Source organism: Pyrus communis, chromosome 10, assembly GCF_963583255.1.
Source record: "Pyrus communis chromosome 10, drPyrComm1.1, whole genome shotgun sequence".
In the NCBI taxonomy this organism is placed as follows: Eukaryota; Viridiplantae; Streptophyta; class Magnoliopsida; order Rosales; family Rosaceae; genus Pyrus; species Pyrus communis.
The window spans coordinates 10,568,392-10,588,023 of NC_084812.1; the positions used below are offsets into that span (position 1 = coordinate 10,568,392).

At 37.0% G+C, this 19,632-nt stretch overlaps 1 protein-coding gene across 2 annotated transcripts; it reads left to right on the forward strand.

Annotated features, from left to right (window-relative positions):
• The first annotated feature begins 940 nt into the window (after positions 1-940).
• Positions 941-14,425, forward strand: LOC137747053 (protein transport protein SEC24 C-like). 2 transcript variants are annotated; one of them, XM_068487056.1, is made up of 25 exons: positions 941-1,254; positions 1,419-2,353; positions 2,998-3,231; positions 3,459-3,533; positions 3,681-3,779; positions 4,654-4,765; positions 5,151-5,278; positions 5,401-5,520; positions 6,658-6,738; positions 7,127-7,204; positions 7,342-7,434; positions 8,699-8,753; positions 9,354-9,430; positions 10,296-10,367; positions 10,513-10,596; positions 10,873-10,992; positions 11,104-11,172; positions 11,521-11,598; positions 11,797-11,935; positions 12,259-12,423; positions 13,000-13,148; positions 13,224-13,403; positions 13,748-13,836; positions 13,931-13,962; positions 14,064-14,425. In XM_068487056.1, the coding sequence occupies exons 2-25, from the start codon at positions 1,433-1,435 to the stop codon at positions 14,171-14,173; spliced, it is 3,360 nt and encodes a 1,119-aa protein (XP_068343157.1). In that variant the 5' UTR covers positions 941-1,254; positions 1,419-1,432; the 3' UTR covers positions 14,174-14,425. The 2 variants fall into 2 exon arrangements, with proteins under 2 accessions (XP_068343157.1, XP_068343158.1); XM_068487057.1 differs by having other exon boundaries at positions 3,034-3,231.
• Positions 14,426-19,632: the final 5,207 nt, after the last annotated feature.

The following is a 19,632-nucleotide window of genomic DNA, read 5'->3' on the forward strand; positions in this document are numbered from 1 at the left end:
AGAAGTAATTATAATTCTAAGAGGATGCAATATCTACTTCCTAGGTATCCTATGAGATTCTCCTAGTTTAATATGGCTTTACTTCGACTAGTATAAATACACCATTTTGGTATTCATCTTTGGTAACGCAATTAACGCTCACTTGTTCTCTTGCCTACTGCTCGAGTCTCATAATACTGCTTACTAACTTAACCATCAGAGAGCTTTTGACCGACATACCCCAGTCCTAGACTACTTACAGTTGTGTGTTCTTTTACAGGTTACTCGAGTTTGTGCATCTTAACCCTTCACGGCGGTGCGCTAATTTAGTTCCAACACGACCTATAAACTATTCCTCCATTATCCAATACTTTAGCTGAGCGCTAAGTCTAACTGCCTTTGTGTTTCTTCATAGACTTCTTTGGTAGCCAACGCGTGATTGTGAGTTGACATCTGGACAAACTTATTTTTGCAGCTTCGTGCCAAAAAGTTATTAGGTTTGCAAACTGGCTCAAGCGATCTGAAAGTTCTTTAAGTTCTGAACTCATCTTTTGTTATCCGTAGACAATTCAGGGTTATGGGTGGTCGTTAATGATAGTTTCTTTCGTTCTTGTGGTGGTATTCTATCATCTGAACTACCTGGTGACTTGCAGGCCTAATATCCTGATCTTCCTATCCTTCAATGGACTCTTTACAAGCCCATTTATCATTAGACCCAACACTAACTCTATATCACGGGACTAAAGGACATGCGTAAACGATTTTGATAATTAGTGTTCAACAAAAGTACACATAGATATACTTCTGTTTTTGGCGGGTAAAAAGAAACGAACAAACACAAATCCCAGAAACGAACCGAAGCCAAACATGGATTCAGAAATAACCATAACTAATTAATATTTGCAAAGATACCCTTGATTGTTATCATTTTTGCCAATTCTCCCAAAGTCTCCCTCTCCCCCCCTTCTCTCTCTCTCTCTCTCTCTCTCTCTCTCTCTCTCTCTCTCCACTCTTCCGTTTCTCCATCACGAGAACAAACATTCGCCAAATCACGACTTTCACTACCTGCCTGCAACTTGCTCATAGTACGACGAGTATCATCACTGGCTACTGACATGGAAAATTGAACCGTTGGGTAGGCGAACAATTGGGCTGTGAAGCAGGGTTTTCGTTTTGCTTGCAGTTGACGATCTGATCGGCGACGGCAGCCGGTTCGGTCGTTCCAGTGACCTATCTCGCGAACCCTCTGGTGGGATCTCGATCGCGGGTGGGAAGGTAAATCTGATGAACTGTGCGACCTTGATTTGAATTATGAGTTTCTGAATTTTGGTTAAATTGAATTTTGTTTTTGCTGTTGTCGATTTGGATTTTTGGTTGTTGAATTTGGTAAAATTTAAGAATTTTTCTGAAGAAAAAGCGATCTGGGTTTTTGATTTCAGACTTCCAGTGATCAATGGCGGCTCTTGTGCGTCCCACAGGGGCACCTAGGCCCAATAATAGTAACACTAACGCCCCACCACCCCCTAATTACAGTCCTAACAATGCTCAGAGGGATCCCGATTCGTTAGCTGGAAATATGCAGAATTTGAATCTTAATAGGCAGCCTTCCATGCCTAATTCTGCCTCTAGACCATCCCTTATTGGCCAAGCACCGCCTTTTCATTCGTCAGCCCCTCCTGCTGGGGCTCCCATTGCACCTCCCCCTTTTTCGCGGCCTGGCCCTCCCCCCGCTGCCCTTGCAAGACCTGCGGCACCTCGATCAGGATCCCCACAACCAACATTATCCCCTGCCACCACCCCAGTAAGGTCAACTGGGCCGCCTGTTGGCCAGCCTTTGTCTTTTGTGTCTAGACCGCCTCCTGGGTCGTTTCCCCCTGTGGGTGGGGTAGCTCCAGCTTCTGGGCCACCACCTGGTCCTTTTCATACGTCAGGTTTACCTAGCGGTCCAGTTTCAGTACCGCCACCAGCATCAGGTCCTCGCCCAGGTCCTGGTTCTTTTCCTTTGGGTAATGGTCAGAGCATGCCTCCTACGACTGCACCAGGTAGATTGATGAGTAATGGGCCACCGGTGTTTGGTTCTGGAGCTATGTTGGGTGGGCCTCGTTTCCCTCCAAGTGGAAATGCACCTCAACCACCTTTTGGACATCCACCAACAGTGGCAACGGCAACAGGTCCTCCTCGAACGCCAACCATGCACTCTATGCTAGGCACTCCAGCAGTTAGTGCTCCACCAGGTCCTGTTCAGCAGGCACCACCATTTTCAGCAGTACCACCATTTTCAGCAGCACCACCATTTTCAGCGGCACCACCAAGCATGCAGGCACCTCCGGTTTCTCCCTATGGCTCACAGACATGGCCAATGCAACAAGGGCAGGTTAGTGACTTGTATTGTTTTTGGAGTATTATGGATAATACCAAATTTCATATTATTGAGTCAACTAAGATAATCCAAAGTGGGCATGTGATGTAAAAAGCTAAGGTGTATATCAAACGGAAAAACTACCCAGGTGTACTGGCAACTACTATTTGTTTTATGTAGTGATTGAAACTTGTTTCTATGCAAGGCCATACAATCTAATATATGTTAACTGGAACCAGATAGATTTTTTTCCTGCTTCAGTTCACGTATCATCAAAATCATCCGCCCTCAGTTTAAGTGAAGAACACGCTTTCTAGTGGATGCTTTCAAGGTTTTTGTTGCAGCATCTTTAATACAATAGTATAATCACAATCCTTTTGAGCTGATTCTTATAAGTATCAATGTTAGTTATTTCCTATAATATTTATTCTCAAACATGATTTCACATGTTTAAGCATAATATCGCGAGTTGCAACGTATAACCTTGAATACTATTTTTCTTCTTCTTTGCCATTTAAATTATTAGATTTCAATTTCTTTTGTTTCCACCTACACTTATGCAAAGTGGTAGATGATAGTGTTCTGCTAGAGGGAAACAGGATGAAGGCCGTTTTGTTGCTACTTAGATTTGGTTTCTGAAATATACTGACTTGAATTAGGTGGCTCCACCTTCCCAATTTCCGGGTTCTGTTCAGTCACCCAGAATGTTTGGAATGCCGCCTCCACCATTACCAAATCAGTCCATGGCTACTATCTCACCTGCCGTTGGTCAAACTGGATCTCCTTTGACTGGGTCATCAAAGATAGATCCGAATCAAATTCCTCGGCCTGTACCAGGTTCGTCGGTGCTCATCCATGAAACTCGTCAGGGCAATCAAGCAAATCCACCTCCGGTATTTATTCATCCATAAATTTCAAGAGGAAAAAAATGATTTCAATAGTTGCTTTAGCTGTATTTCCTGATACTTTTTGACTTCCCTACTCTTTACTCTTTCTACATGTGTAATTTCACTTTAATTGTCATTGCTCATATTCATGCTGCAAAGTGCAGTTAAGCATGGTGAAAAACTAGATATTGGCTATCATTTACATCCTTTTGATTGCTTTTATTATGTTGAAGCCTGCTACAAGTGATTATATTGTCAGAGACAATGGGAATTGCAGTCCACGTTACATGAGGTGTACCATCAATCAGGTTGGGGTCTAACTTTCATGGATTGAGTGTTTATTACTGTAGTTAAACATTTATTTTTTATCTCAATTTCAATGGAGCAGTTTTGATTTGTTGTTTTCTTTTCTAATAAAGGTATAGTAATGTTATCATGTTTTGTCAATTTACCAGATACCATGCACGGCTGATCTTTTGACAACATCAGGGATGCCCTTAGCTTTGTTGGTTGAACCATTTGCCCTTCCTCATCCAGATGAAGAACCAATCCAAGTAATGTGTTTATAACATTATTACTGTTCCTTGCAGATATATATAAATTTTGAGAAAGAGACTATTTTAATGAAATTAGACAATAATACATCAAATGAGCAACATAAGTGGCCAAGAAGGCCACTGGGAAGAGAGAAGAAATAAAAAACCAATAAAAGCCTAATAAAAACATGTAACTCCCAAGCAGAACTTAATCAACCCCACCTTGCCAGTCTAAGCCAATACTCGAAAAAGAAGTATGTCTAAACTCTGTGGAGACCGAAGTCCAGAGAGCATCCAAAACTGAACTTTGTCCCTTAACTGTCCTCAACCTCTGATCCAACATAATCTTCAAATACCTTTCAATTTCTTTTCAACACGACCACCCAGAGCATGGCAAGAACCATCTATCCCCACACAACTTTAGCCTTTTTAGCCTTGCATAGAAAAGAGAAGCAGCCTCTTGGAATTACCAGCTTATATCAGCCTTCTTAAAGAGCTTCAACCAAAGACCCATCATCACAGGGCCTTGGAGGACGGTTTGACCCACCAATTCATAATCTTCCTTGCACAAAATGCACTGATGAGGGGATAAACAGATCATCGGTCTCCTTTGAACCGTATCACAAGTTTTCACCTTCCCCTGAGCCACCAGCCAGGACACCAACCACTTTAATGGGAGCTCTCAAAGAGCCAGGACACCAACTTCACTTCAAAAAGTGATTTCTTTCTACCTGGAAGAAAAAGAAGAAGAGAGAAGATAACACACAACACTTTCACAATGCTTCCCTATGAATAATGTTACAAAAGATGCGGAAATGACCAAATTCTGAATAATTAAACAATCAGCATTTTAATCGAACTACTATGTTAGTACTGAATCATTTTGTTATAGGTTGTGGATTTTGGTGAAAGTGGTCCTGTTCGATGCTCTCGTTGCAAAGGCTACATAAATCCTTTCATGAAGTTCATTGACCAGGGCAGGAAATTCATTTGTAACCTGTGTGGTAAGGAAGATTTCTGTCTGTATTGTGTTGTTTGTGTCATCTGTCAGTTTATGCAACAGGACGAATTTGCGGTCCCGAAACTTATTCAAAGCAATGTCTATATCCTTCTTTTTTTCTTTTTATTTTTTCATGTTTGTTTCTAGGTGTGCACTGTTTTGTTTGGCTTGGAAAGGTTATTGAACTTTTTCTCAAGCAATCTTTTCAAATATTTTAGAAGGTCATTAGTTAAGTTTAAATCCTTCTCGAGAGTATGTTGTTTACCATTCTATTTTTGTTCTTGGCATCTTTAAGGTCTCTACTTTGGACTCTGGATAAGGTTGTAGTATGCACTGTTTCTATTTATGCAAAAGAGGTGACCTTACAACGTATGACTTTTCTTCTGCAGGATTTACTGATGAGACTCCTCATGACTACCACTGCAATCTTGGTCCAGATGGTAGACGTAGAGATGCTGATGAAAGGCCTGAGCTATGTAGGGGAACAGTTGAATTTGTTGCTTCAAGAGAATACATGGTTTGTTGATTATGAGATGCAGTTATAACTGAACTAATTTTGCATAGTTCACCAGACTTACAAATCTTTTTTCTGTCTTCTCTTGGTCATTTCATTTTTATTATTTGGCTTTTATAATTCAGGTGCGTGATCCCATGCCAGCTGTGTACTTCTTTCTCATTGATGTGTCCATGAATGCTATTCAAACTGGTGCAACTGCTGCAGCTTGCAGTGCAATCAGTCAAGTTATTGCTGACCTTCCTGTGAGTTATTTTGTCTGTATGCATAATGTTCCTATTTTGTTATGCATAATGTTCCTATTTTGTTATACAAAATGTGATTGTGCTGTCCATAATGTTACATTGTCCTGACGGTTCTGTTTCTCAGCATTTATTGTTCATAATGCTAATGCTTAGACATAAATCTAATGAACTTCGTTTGCACTTGCCTTTTTATCCCCCCTCCTCTTTTAATAGAGTTTTGTTATTTTTTTGTGTGTGATAGACGGACTACATTTTAGATTAGGGTCCATGATGCCTAACCCAAGACATTTAAGAATTGGGATTAAGGCTGACTTGAGCAGATAAAACGTCGTTGAATCTGACGGAAAACTTAAATCCTTGCTAACTGTAGTGTTATTTTCTTTGAGGCCCATTCAATCCCTTTTGTTTGGTTGGTTGAATAAAAGATGAAATCGATAAATGTAGTTTGGAGTTGTAAATGTACTGCATTATCTCGAATCTGTATAGTTTGGTTACAATTTTTTTTTCCCTCGCATAATTGTCCCCCAAAAGTAAACAGATCATTTATCAGACACATTTGAAAGCATGCCTGACAAAGTGTGCAAGAGTTTATTATGGGCACTAATATCTCATATCTGTTTTTGTTGCAAACTCCAAAAAATTATTAAGGTAAACTCCAATTTCTGCTTATTTATTGCATCAGCCAGTCAATCAAAATGCCATTCAAGTAAACATAGAAACAACATGATTCAAAACCAATCTCATTAGATCAAGGAAAAGGCAAGAATTCTAATGGTGAATAAATATTAGCCAGGGTTCATTTGCATTTTTTTTTTTTGTTTTTTGTTTTTTGTTTTTTTGTTTTGTCAAAAGAGTTAATTATCTTATGTACTCATTTGCATGCGCGTTTTATTTTTTTATATTTCATTCCTTATGATCTCCCCCGGTTTTAACAAGATATGTTTCTATGTATGTGACCGTGTGCATGTGTGCATGTATTTTGTATGTATATATTTTTCCTTTTTTAGGAGAATGCGCATGCATGCATATTTGCACGGTTCATTTTCCCAAAGCCTGTAGTCATTAGTCATACATTTAAATGAAACGACGACAGTTAGAATTTAATTGACTCACGTATTGATGTATTTATTATTTCAGGAAGGTCCTCGGACAATGGTGGGAGTTGCAACATTTGACGCAACAATCCATTTTTACAATTTGAAACGTGCACTGCAGCAGGTCAAATGAGTTCTCTTTTTCGGTTTTTCCCAAAATAAAAAACTTCATTTTAAAGTTAAAAAGCATAGTTGTATTTGCGTTTATGAATATTGTGTGAATTATTTTTTGTCGGTGATATATAGAACCAGTAATATTTCTGGTTTTGGCTTCTATTCTGATTAGCAAATATTTGTGGTAATTTTTCATTTCTGACAAGCAAATTTGCAGCTAGTTTCTTCTTTTTTTTTTTTTCTCTGACCATCTGAATTTAATTGTTTTAGTCGTATTCTTTCTGGTCTATAAGTTTAGGCTATATAACCAGTAACTTTTTTTTTTATGGCTTTGGCTTCTATTCTACCAAACAATTATTTGATATGGTTTCTCACCGAGGTCCGATATTTCTTTTCAGCCTTTGATGCTTATTGTTCCTGATGTGCAAGATGTTTACACTCCTCTGGAGACTGATGTGGTTGTTCAGCTCTCGGAGGTCAGTAGCTGCTACTTTTCCCTTCATGAAATGTATTGCGTACTAGTATTGATTTAACAACAATCATTCACAAGTCAGTCTGTCATCTTATTATCAAATTCAGATTCTTATTAATACTTTCTTTTATGGGTTCTTAGTGCCGTCAACATTTGGAGCAATTGTTGGAAAGTATTCCCACCATGTTTCAAAATAGTAAAACTGCTGAATCAGCCTTTGGTGCAGCAATCAAGGTATGCATATAGCCTGACACTGTTGTGTACTGAAATATTTATGGTGTTTGGGGTTTGTTATTCCATTTCCAAATACAGAATATCGGGAGGTCATAACTCCTATGAGTTGGTTGTGCTTGTGCATGTCATTTTTGTTCATCTATTCTATTTAGGTTTTTTGTCCGGAGCAGAGTATAATCAGAAGGGCAATAAGATTATTGATGCTTATGTTCTTTAATATTAGTTGAATAACTTAAGGCAAAGATCATTTAAGAATTAAAATGGTGGGCTAAAATCATTCTCTGACATGTTAAGTTTAAGAAATTTTTGGAATAATTTTATTAAATACAAGAAATTGAAAATCCTATATGTGTAGATGCTTGCATACACCCGAAAGTTTTGTTGTCGTTGGAATAATTTCATTTTCCGACCCCCACTTAGTGGGATAAGGCTTTGTTGTTGTTGTTGTTGTAGATGCTTGCCTACACCTGAAAGCTGATTGGATCAGCGTTTTGTTCTTGCCAACATGCTGATCAACTTTCTTATTTTTCCTCCTTTTGGGTGTAGACATGCCTCAATATTTGTGTATCATGTCTGCCTTATTTGGCTGCCAACTGGGTTTTACTTACTGTCTGAACACGTTGGGATTGATTTCAATCAAACCCACTTTGACTGCTGACTAGTTGTCAAACCAAAATGTGGAGTTAAGCCATTATTTGAGCTGTTAAACCAGCCCTTAGCGTTGAAATTGATAAACCTCGTTTCTGGTGGTATTTGAACACTAGAGCTATGGCATTAATCTACATCCTGCATTCCATCTAGACAGTCAAACTCTCGGCTTTTCTCTTCTAGCTACCACTTTAAAATTTATCAAACCTGTAACATAGTTGTATAATAGTATTTGTACTTTATGTTTTTAATTGTTTATAATAGAATTGTATTATAAATTAAATAGATCTAATTGTCAATAATATCTGAACTTATATATATATGAATATAATGTATAGATGATCAAAACATCTAACACTATTGCGGTTGGTCAACCAGCCCAGTAATTAAGCCCTATCTTTGGATTTAGACTTGCTTTCCTGTGAGGAGCACTTTGTATCCAATCTCATTGAGTATATTTAGTTGATAAATGTTTCTCTTCTTATTTGTTGCTGTTGCGGCTAGCAACAAAATCATTAAAATATGATTTGCACATATTTTTATTTTATAAAAGATTGATATGTAAATTCATTGCGGGTAATTGATTATCTCATTTTTTTTTTTCCTCCTTGCCTAGGCTGCTTTCTTGGCAATGAAGAGTACCGGAGGGAAACTTTTGGTGTTTCAGTCAGGCAAGCTTGTATTCCATATCTACTTAATGTGCTCCTTCATGTTCCCCCCCCTCCCCTCCTTTAAACATGTTTATATATCATTGCAAGCAAAGAATGAAAAACAACACGCTTGGGGTGCACGTCTTACGAGACAGTGGAGAATTTAACATGAATAGTTTTATAAGAAGAATATTTGGAAGTGCTTATCTGTTGTGTGTTGTTTCAGCCATTAACATTTCCTTTTCTTATTGTCCAAAGATAATTAGATAAACAACCTATCTAGTCTGAAAAAAACCTGACCTAGAACAAATATTTCAAAGTTGCCAATGTTTCCAGTTATCACGGCTTTCCCTCTGTTTAGAATTCTGAATTTTTAAATTCTCACCATTACCTTGTCGTCATGTCTAAAGTATTCAATTCATGCTATCAGTCAACTTGAATTACATATAAATGGTTCAGAGATATTTTCACCGGTATCATTATTGGTCCTGTGTACTATAGACCAATTTTCCAAGAGAATTTGTATGCATATTTATTACATTCGACATCTCCTTTCTCTTTTACCAGATATACCTGGTTTATTGGCATCTCAGAGTATACTAATGATTTATGTGTCTGCAGTGCTGGCCTCAACTGGAATTGGAGCCCTCTCTGCTAGAGAGGCTGAAGGAAGGGCTAATATATCTTCAGCTGAGAAGGTAATACCTTTTATATGTGTTCTTGTATGCCATCTGTGTGCTTTATAGCAGTACTATTAAGCAAATAGCCCTTTACATGATTGAGGCCACAAACATGAAATTCTATGGGAACTTGTAGTTATGAAAGCCCCAATAGCCAAATGGTCCTTTCCCATCGAAGACCTTGCTGGTCTTTTCTTTTTCAACTGAGTTATTTCTTTGGTGAAATTTGAAACGCTCCTATAAAGCTGTAAGGCAAAGGCCACTCTAAAGAGTGGAAAAGTAACAACAATGGTTGGAAGGAAATAAAAAATGGATTTGTAGGCCAAAAAAAAAAAGTGGTGGTCTTTTGCTTTATTGTTTAATGTTGGACAAAGAACAACAAAATTCTTGCTTCATTCTCTCATTTTGAAAACATATGTTACAATAATCTAAATTGGAAATTTAATTATGAAAACTGTATCACAAAAGACGAGAAGAATAAGAAACAACTTATTTATTGTAATTTATGTCAACATATCAAACTAGGAAGCCCTCATGTATATTTTTGCCTTAGGCCTCACTTTCTCTGGACCCTGTCCCGCTTATAAGATCTTGCTTTTCAATTACATATGTTCAGTTAAGATGAATTGCGTACCTTTTGAAAGAGCTTTTCTCGAATTTCTGGCCCACTTGAAGATTTGGCGAATTAGGTGGCTGGGATGGTTAATACAAAATAAATTGACATATTGGGTCTTTGTAACCGTGATATCATCCAACTTTGGAGAGTCAATTTGCATGTGCTATGTGGCCATAACTGTCATCCCTTTACATCTGTTGAGTAGTCTGTTCCATTGATCGTCTTGTAGTCTTGGCATTATGTTTTCTTTGTTTAACTGCATTTCAGGAGGCACATAAATTACTCCAACCAGCAGACAAAACTTTAAAGGCAATGGCAATTGAATTGGCTGAATTTCAGGTAAGCCTTTGACTAATTTTTTTCCCCCTAGATGATCGATCAGTTAACATGTTGGTGTGAATTGTATACTGATGTAGATTTATAGCGGTAATTGACAAATTCTTGATTATTTAAACTATTTTTCCTTTTTCATGAAATGTTCCAGGTGTGTGTCGACTTATTTATCACTACCCAGTCATATATAGACATTGCTTCTATCTCTGTCATCCCAAGAACAACTGGAGGGCAGGTACAATGAATTTGCTTCTATCCCCACCCATATTTCGGGCATCAAATTTCTCTGTTATGATTTGCCTAGGGTTTTCTCTAATTGACTTTTCTAGTTTATTTATCTTTTTGTTTTATTTTTCTTTATCCACATATTCGCCATCTCAAATCAATCTGTGAAATCAGATTTGAGAAGCATCTGCCACTCATAACTATGGATCATTTCCACATGTAGAAGTAACTATATGTGTTACCTAATTTTCCTTGTATTAACATTCTGTTTTCCTCAATCTCCCAGGTTTACTATTATTACCCCTTCTCAGCTGTCTCTGATCCTGCAAAGCTCTACAATGATCTTAGATGGAATGTCACAAGACCTCAAGGTTTTGAGGGGGTGATGCGTGTAAGATGCAGCCAGGCAAGTTCTTGAACCTCATTCTCTGTTTTATAAAATGATTGTGGATTTTTTTTTTTTTTACTTTCTAAATTAATTATTCTAGTAAGATAAGTTTGTTTTCACCATTTGCAGGGTATTCAAGTTCAAGAGTACCATGGGAGTTTTTGCAAACGTATCCCTACGGATGTTGACGTACCTGGGGTTTGTACATATCCTAGAATATCCCTGATTACTAGTACATCAGACTATGTTTCTTACTTATCATTTATCTTCCATGGAAGTAAATTTTCCCCTACCCCCTTGATTGCGTTGACCGACAATGACAGTAAAATCAAGATTTTGCAATTTGAAAAATTTAGCGCTTGTTGCTTAGTCATAGCCCGTTCATCTAATTTTCTTTTTTGTGGGTTTCATTCTCCTTGTTCTCTCTCTCTCTCTCTCTCTCTCTCTCTCTCCATCTCCTTTTTACGTTTTTGTTTTGCCTTGGAAAGAGTGATATGGCCTCTTATATTGTTTGTTGAAATCGTAACCGGTCGCTTCTATCTGCAGATTGACTCTGATAAAACTATTATGGTGACCTTAAAACATGATGATAAATTACAGGATGGCTCAGAATGTGGTTTCCAGGTAAATTTTAATTTCTCTTTTTTCTGCCTAAGGTTTCTAATGCAATAATTTTGATATACCATCTTATGAGCTTTTCTTGTATCTGTCACTACTGATTTTACGACATCGCCCCATCTCTGCAACTGAATGTTCATTTCAATGTTTAGTCATATTTATATATCTCATTATTAATATATTTTGATATTTTGCATTATCCAGTGTGCCCTTTTATACACAACTGTGTATGGCCAACGGAGAATTCGAGTTACAACTTTGTCTCTGCCATGCACAAGTATGCTAAGTAATCTGTTTCGTGCTGCTGATTTGGATACTCAATTTGCGTGTTTCATGAAGCAAGGTATGCTATTGTATGCTCTTTGTTGTTGTTTTCTTTTTGTTATCCTCATTTTCCCATTATGTAATGCTTGTTTTCCTCAGTTAAACCCAGTGTTTAAATCTGTGAATTTATTTATGAATTCACTGTCTTTAAAAACACCTTCATCATTCACCTCTGATAGATTGAAATGATGATATAAATTCTCTTTCTTGACGTTCCTTTTCAATCACTTGCTGCATCTTGCCAATTTATTATTTCTTAGGATTGCGGTTTCTTGTGACATTCTGTCTAATTTCCTTTGGACGAATTCTAACTGTAAGTCCTTTTTTAATATTTGTGTACAGCGGCAAACGAAATTCCTTCGAGTGCTCTCTTGCGTGTACGGGAACAAGTTACAAATCTGTGCATCAGTAGTCTTCTGTCATATCGTAAATTTTGTGCTACTGTATCATCTTCTGGACAGCTTATTCTTCCGGAGGCACTGAAGCTCCTGCCTCTATACACCCTCGGTATATTATTATTTACTAATATATCCATTACTAGTTTATATGAATTTATGATGTTTTTATTTTTTTTCGTTGTTGGTTTCTCCTGTTCTGATATTTTTATTTTTGTTTTCATGAGAAACAGTCGTATGAAAAACAACCAGAGCATAGTATAAAAACTTAGGGAAAAAGAGGTAGATGATAATTTGATACAAGTCAAAAACTCTAAAACTACCCTACAGCAGCTCCCCAGCCTAATGTCTCTAATCAATTTACACAAAATGAAACATCCCTAAAGGCTGGAGACACAGAAGCCCATAATGATGCCCAGAACCTGACCTTTTTTCAAGAGTTCATTCCCATGGACTGTGAGATACGATCCAAGCTAAAAGACAAACCTTAGCAGGAACACTAGACTTCTCCATGCAGCACAGAAATGGACTGCTTATCACCCAGAAACGAATTTCTGTTCTGATTGATAGAATGTTAAAGAAAAACATTCCTCTTCCATTGTGGAAACATGTTGCACAGAATTATCATTCAGCTTCTTAGAAGAGTTTGTACATATATTGATATATTTATCTTGTGTTCCTTTTTCAGCATTAATCAAAAGTACAGGGCTACGAAGTGATGGAAAAATAGATGAGCGGTCCTTCTGGATCAACCATGTTTCTTCCCTTTCTGTTCCTTTGGCAGTTCCACTGGTGTACCCCAGAATGGTGGCCATTCATGATCTCGAATCCAAAAAGGTGTGTCATTTAGCTTCTTATTCAACCCTTTGAGATATGCATTTTATATCACCGGTGGCATTCGTTAATTGACAGGAGGGTGATGAATCTCCATTTCCTCCGGTGATTCCACTTTCCAGCGAACATGTGAGTGACGCGGGAATTTATCTTCTCGAGAATGGTGATGACTGTTTAATATATATTGGGAATTCGGTGGATCCTGGAATTTTGCAGCAACTGTTTGGAATCTCCTCTGCTAATGAACTTCCTACTCAGGTAGCCCCATCCTTTATCACTTTGGTTACTCGTCTTCTGCCTGATATAAATTGTAAAATACACTTTTGGCCTCAAGCCACAGGCGTTCAGTATCTGAACTGGATTTCTCGGATCCTGTTTCAGTTCACTAGAATGATGGGGCTGGGTGCTTAATTAATTTTTTTACTGAGGCTTAATTCATTCTCTAATATTGTTTTGGTTGTTTTCAAGTTTTTAATTATATTTATATGATTGTCAAGATTTTGATGATAAATGAGGGTGCATGAGTTAAATAACTTCATTATCTCGGACACTTTCTCACTGTACAACGTGTCATTATTTAACTCGTAAATTCTTTCCCCCAGTTTGTGCTGCAGCAGTATGATAATCCGTTATCGAAGAAGCTGAATGATGTGGTAAATGAAATACGGCGCCAGAGATGTTCCTACCTTCGGTATGATATTATATTCTGTTACTGGTGCCTTGTATTCACTTTTTGATGGTTTCATCAAAGGCAATGATTTCCAATTCGTCTCGTTTATTTGCAGGTTAAAATTGTGTAGGAAAGGAGATCCGTCAGGTGAGAACGCAGCCGAATATCTGATTCACTAGAACGGCAATAAATTAAAGAAAGCTTATGAATTTGGTTTGATTTAAGTATCGTATTATCTTTTGTTGCAGGAGCATTGTTTTTGTCATGCTTGGTCGAAGACCAGAGTCCGAATGGCCCCTCCTATGTTGAGTTTCTAGTACATGTCCATCGGCAAATACAGATGAAAATGGTGTCATAAGTAACTAGCTTTGCTTCTTCAGGTTGGAATTGAACGACAAGTTTTTGCTACACTACTCGAGGAAAAATAGACGCTACGGCTAGTATTTACAAAGCTTGCTACTGTTTTTACATGTGAGAAAATCTGATGTCTTCACCTTTTTAAATGTTTTGTTGTGCGGGTCCTAGTAATGCACCAATCATCGATTATGAAAATTTGTTTTGATTGATTTGTTTTGAAGAGTGGGGTCTCCTATAAATATTAATTGAATAAGCCTTCAAATTTACTTTTGACTATTTTGTTTTGACATCTCTACTGGAGATGCTCTAACTCGGCTAGAGCAATTAGTACTAGGGGATTGTGTGTATCCTGCAGTTTTCATGGTCGACTTTCCAATCTACTTAGCATTAATTTTAAGGAAAACTAATGAAAAAGGCTTGAAAACTTTTAATGATAAAGACAAAATAAAAGATAAAGTGAATAGTATCAGGATTGACTTTTTAGTGTAAAAATATGGTTTTTCGTTAAAGTGAACAGTACCGTGGGCTTTTCGTTAAAACTCTCTTAATTTTAAGTACGAGGTTTTTGGTTTGATTTTCATAAACATCAAGCTTGATATCAAATTATTATGACTAACGTATTATTTGCGGCTTAAAACAAATCTCTTACTTATTAATGTAAATATGTCGTTCTATTGAAAGATTAAAACTGGCGCTGTTGATGTTGAAGATCTTCTCTTGTGGTTTTTGGAGTGACATAATCTCATGGATGAATACTTGTACTACAGTAATTTAAGGCCAATTTTTTTGTTTTCAGGGGAGGGAGGGGGTTTTTTTTGGGGGGGGGGGGGGGGGGGGGGGAGGGAGTTGTTTTTCTTTGTTCACCTGTTCAAGTTATTGGCGACTAGATTCTACGGTAACTTAAAAAAAAGAAAGATCTCTAATAAGATCTCGATACAATTAAAGATACACTATGATGGTCCAAACACTCCAATGCTACATAATTATGATAATATTCAAGTAAATGACAAGATATGACGTTATTAGTACTCTAACAAGGTTGGTAGTTACATTGTGGACGTTCTATTACATTGTCAAGGTAGGCTTTTGTACTTCCACATGATTGAATTACAAAATTAACATCTATTATTATACCGATGATGTACTGTTACAGTGGCATTAACTTACGCAACATCGTAATCGTGTTACAACATGACGTTAGCATACAAGATCTAAGGTAAGGTTACACTATAATCGTTCAAATTTACAGACATGAGTTTAGTCAAGTTGGCTAGTAGTACGCTCCACCTTATGTATTTAAGTTTAAATCTCCCTTTTCGTAGTTTAGATAATTTAGTATAATTACCCTAACATTTGTCAAAATTCCTATAATAATTACGGACTAAAATTAATAATGTTTTTACTTTAAGAACAAATTGAAATTCAACCAATATGGTTGACGACATAGAGATTTAATATTGACAAACTTAGTGATTAAATATTCATGACATATTGATTAAATATCGACAACATATTGAAAAGCTGATCATTTCAACAATTAAAGGAATAACTAAGTGAAATGCATCTTCGTCTTCGTATCCCAATAGTTCTGTTTCGGTACATATTACAACCTGAGATTATTTTTGTAAAACCACATAATAAGAGTTCTAATATTGTACATCAACATGTCCCTATAACCATCCACACTCATCTCAATAGTCTCAACTCACTCATGCATGCCGCTGCTCTTGTTCTATGATTGATCATGCATGAATGTTCTCTAGATTTAACATTTTTTATTACTTGTTTTAATACAACGATATTATTTATATTAAGAGTTGGGAGATTTGGATTAAACTAACTTGATCTACGAGCGTCTATTTATGAGAGTGCACGTAGGCATGATAATATAGGAAAACTAACTCAAAATTCAAAAAAACTTCTCTTTTAATGAAAAGCTATTTTTAAAGGTATAGTGAATAGTACCAGGAAAATGTATAAATGTGGTTTTTCATTAAAAGTGAATAATACAACGAGTGTTTTGTTAAACCTCCCTAATAATATTTGTACCAAACTTGATTTACGAAAGTCGAACTTAAGACCTTACTTACAAGTGAAAAGAAAAAAAAATCACTAAACTGTAATATTAAGTGACAATATTTTATTTATTTATTTATTTAAAATAAGTAATATATTATTGTAAGAAAAACATCACAATTCTCAAACATTACAACTTGAAATTTCAACGAAAAGTTAACTGATCAATTCAAGAAACATTTAAATGAAAAGCAAATAAATATAACACGACGAAAGACAAATGCCACAAAAATGACACATGCCAAAAATACAGATTGAACAACCCCCATGGGGTGGTTAAGTGGTTTGGGATGAATTCCAGACCCGTATTTTACACGGCATGTCCTGAGTTCGATTCTTGGCATTAGTGAATTGCAAGATGATGGCTAGAGAGATACTAAAATACCTCTGTGAGTCTTCTTGACTTCCGAAATAGTGGATTGCCGTGGCGAATCACTAGTTGGCCCTTTTTAAAGAAAAAAAAAAAAATACAGAGTGAACACAAATAGTTAGAACTCGACATATTCATACCATAAACATATTGAAGAAAATTGTTTAAAAAAGACTGAAACACAGTCAACTATCATACCGAGTTGCTGGAGTTATAAAGACAAAGTAAAAATTAAAATAAAAGCATAAAACTAAATCCAAAAATAATGCCCAAAGTACTTGGTCCCGCAATAAAAAAAGTCCTAGCCTTAAGACCAAGAACACCCTTGTTGCCATCAAGAGCTGATCCTGTTGTCAACCACGAGAGGGACACCGCAATTGAAGTAGATATCACTGCTGCAACCCAAAAAATAGGGGGAAGGGGGAGGAGGGTGAGGGTTTTCACTGACCCAGAGTCAAAGCCATGAGCCAATGACAAGGGATCAGTAAGGGGTTCCTCTTTTTTTCTACTAGGGTTTTTCCTTGACTCTATATTTTTTATTTTTGGTAGTTTTTATTTATTTATTTATATTTTATTTTTATATAGTACGAAATTCATTAGACAAACTTAATTGTACACAAAAATATCCACAAGACATCAAGGATATTGATAGTAAAAGGCTAATAAATCCTAAAAGGGAAATGCCGCATAACTAAAATCATGAAAACACTAAGGGTTACAATAATTTAGGGGAGGGGAGAGTTTCGAACTCATGACGCATAGGTGTAAACTCAATATCATATTGACTATGACCTTTTAAACTGCTTGATATTGTGTATTTGTCAACTAGGTTTTATCTATTTGGAATAATTTTACTTCTGTTGTAGGTATAATTTACTGAACAATTATGGAGGTCATAGAGAGGGGTGTGGCAATAGTAGAGAGAAAGAGAAAGATGTGTAATTGTGAGATGTGTGTTATTCCACCCCATTGTGCCTTTATTTATAGTAGTAGGGAAGGTTAATTCCTTACCCTTTAGGATTACAACATTTAATAGGTAATCTACTCCTAATAGGAATATAAGATACATTCCTATATCTACTAGGATTTACACAATCACATTCCTATTCCAATAGGACTGCAACACTCCCCCTTGAGTGTGTAAATACTCAAGTAAATGATGCATCAAGTCTTCAGTGATGAAGCAAGTATAGTTGATGAAGTCGTCGGTACAATGAGCAAATGCGAATCTCAAATCAACAGAAGAATGCATAAAAAGTAAAACTCACAAACCTTTGCTATGGTAAAACCCAAGGTGAGAGAAAAACCCATAGACTAAGGAGAAAAGTGAGAAGTTGCATTAAGTCAAAACTATACGTTTTTTTTGACGCAAGTAGAAGAGTTCTCAAGGGTATGATCAGCCCAGGATGGGTGCCTTGTTAAAACCTAGTTAGGTAGCAAAAACTTGGTAGGAAAAATGCTCCTAATCGTAGAGAAATAAAGTACATTAAGATCAAGTGAGTATACTTCTGGATACTCCCCCTGAGTTTGACATAACTTCCAAATGAGAACTACAAGCATTGCATATGATAGTTAGGCATACCAATTCCTCGGACAAGCTTCTGGAAGGTTGACTTCGGTAGTGACGTCGTGTAGAGGTCGGCAAGGTTGTCTGGGATCGGCTTGCATGATTTCAATCTCCTGATGCTCTGCTGATATAGATGTAGACGTAATATGTCTTGGCGTTGACTTTGTTGATGTATCATGTCTTGGTCGGGTGGATATATGCAACATAGTCTTCATGGATCGTCGTTGGGACTCAACAATGGATGAAAACATAGCAAGTACTTCGAATATGCTCAACAAGAACTCCTAACCATGTCTCACTTGTGGCATAGTGAAGTGAGGTGAGTCTTGGAACGATTCAAAGATTTCGCAACTAAGGTCATATCATGGACCTCCAAGATATTGCGATATCCCTAACAATAAAGACATAACCATTTGAAGATTTTGCCTTGTGCGGGTTTGATAAGTAACCTGCGTTAGCATAGCAATAAGGCAAGCATCATTTCGAGGATCAGGGGTTGGATCCGCTCGAGATGAGTTAGGATTTGCCTTTGTAGTGCCTTAAGGGTACGTCTTTGATACCAATTCAGTGGTTGCGTGTAGGCGTGGTGCTGCATCTTTACTAAGATTAACAGTGAAGGAGATGTCCTGTCTAAATACAATGAGCTAAGTACAACGCAGCGCAAAGTTGAACTTTAGATGGAATTTTGAATTCCATAACCTCTTCAAGGGTTTCATTTGCATATAACATCTGGATGATCAAAGGTATACTCAAAAGTGACACATTCGGGGTGTAGTTCGACTGGTAGACCAAGGTACCGTTATAACAACGCTTCAACTTCAGGTCAAGGCATAAACGATTTTTCCTAAAATCCTTCATCTCAAATTCCATCTTTAGGTGCAAGGTAGTTTTCTCAAGCTCTTCCGGAGTCTTACTGAGATTCATGTTAACGACATAAATTGTAACTCTAGCAATTCGGAATAAGACTTCATAGTTTAACACGCAAGGGCATAAATCATATCCCTAAGTGATCAAATAATCATTTAGATTGGTATACCACATCCATCGGATTGTAAGTGAACGTCTCAAAATGAGTTAACAGGGTGTTCCGTGGTTTTGGAACTATTTGAACTAGTCCATGTAATTCTTCGGGAACTTACATGTAAATCTCCATATCTATATCCCCATGGAGAAAACACTAACCATATTTCATAATGATGCTATCAATCACATGACGTTTTGAGAGAAATCTTGCACTGTAAGGCGTGCATCATATTGTACTATTTTATTCATCTCATAACGCTTCATTTCCCACTTGTAACACAACAGGGTTACCTTGGGCAGTGTAGGAACAACAGGTCTAATACACACTTTGGTAAGAAATTTAATTTGGATTGTAATTTCAGTTGTCCAATCAGTTCTACGTTGCCACTTAATTAACGGAACACAGTTCGATATCGTTATGTCG

Excerpts from the sequence above, each read along its gene's own strand:
- LOC137747053 (XM_068487056.1), top strand. The coding sequence starts at position 1,433 with ATGGCGGCTCTTGTGCGTCCCACAGGGGCACCTAGGCCCAATAATAGT. Across the intron at positions 6,739-7,126 it reads TGAAACGTGCACTGCAGCAG|CCTTTGATGCTTATTGTTCC; the intron begins GTCAAATGAGTT and ends ATTTCTTTTCAG. Across the intron at positions 11,599-11,796 it reads GCTCAGAATGTGGTTTCCAG|TGTGCCCTTTTATACACAAC; the intron begins GTAAATTTTAAT and ends TGCATTATCCAG.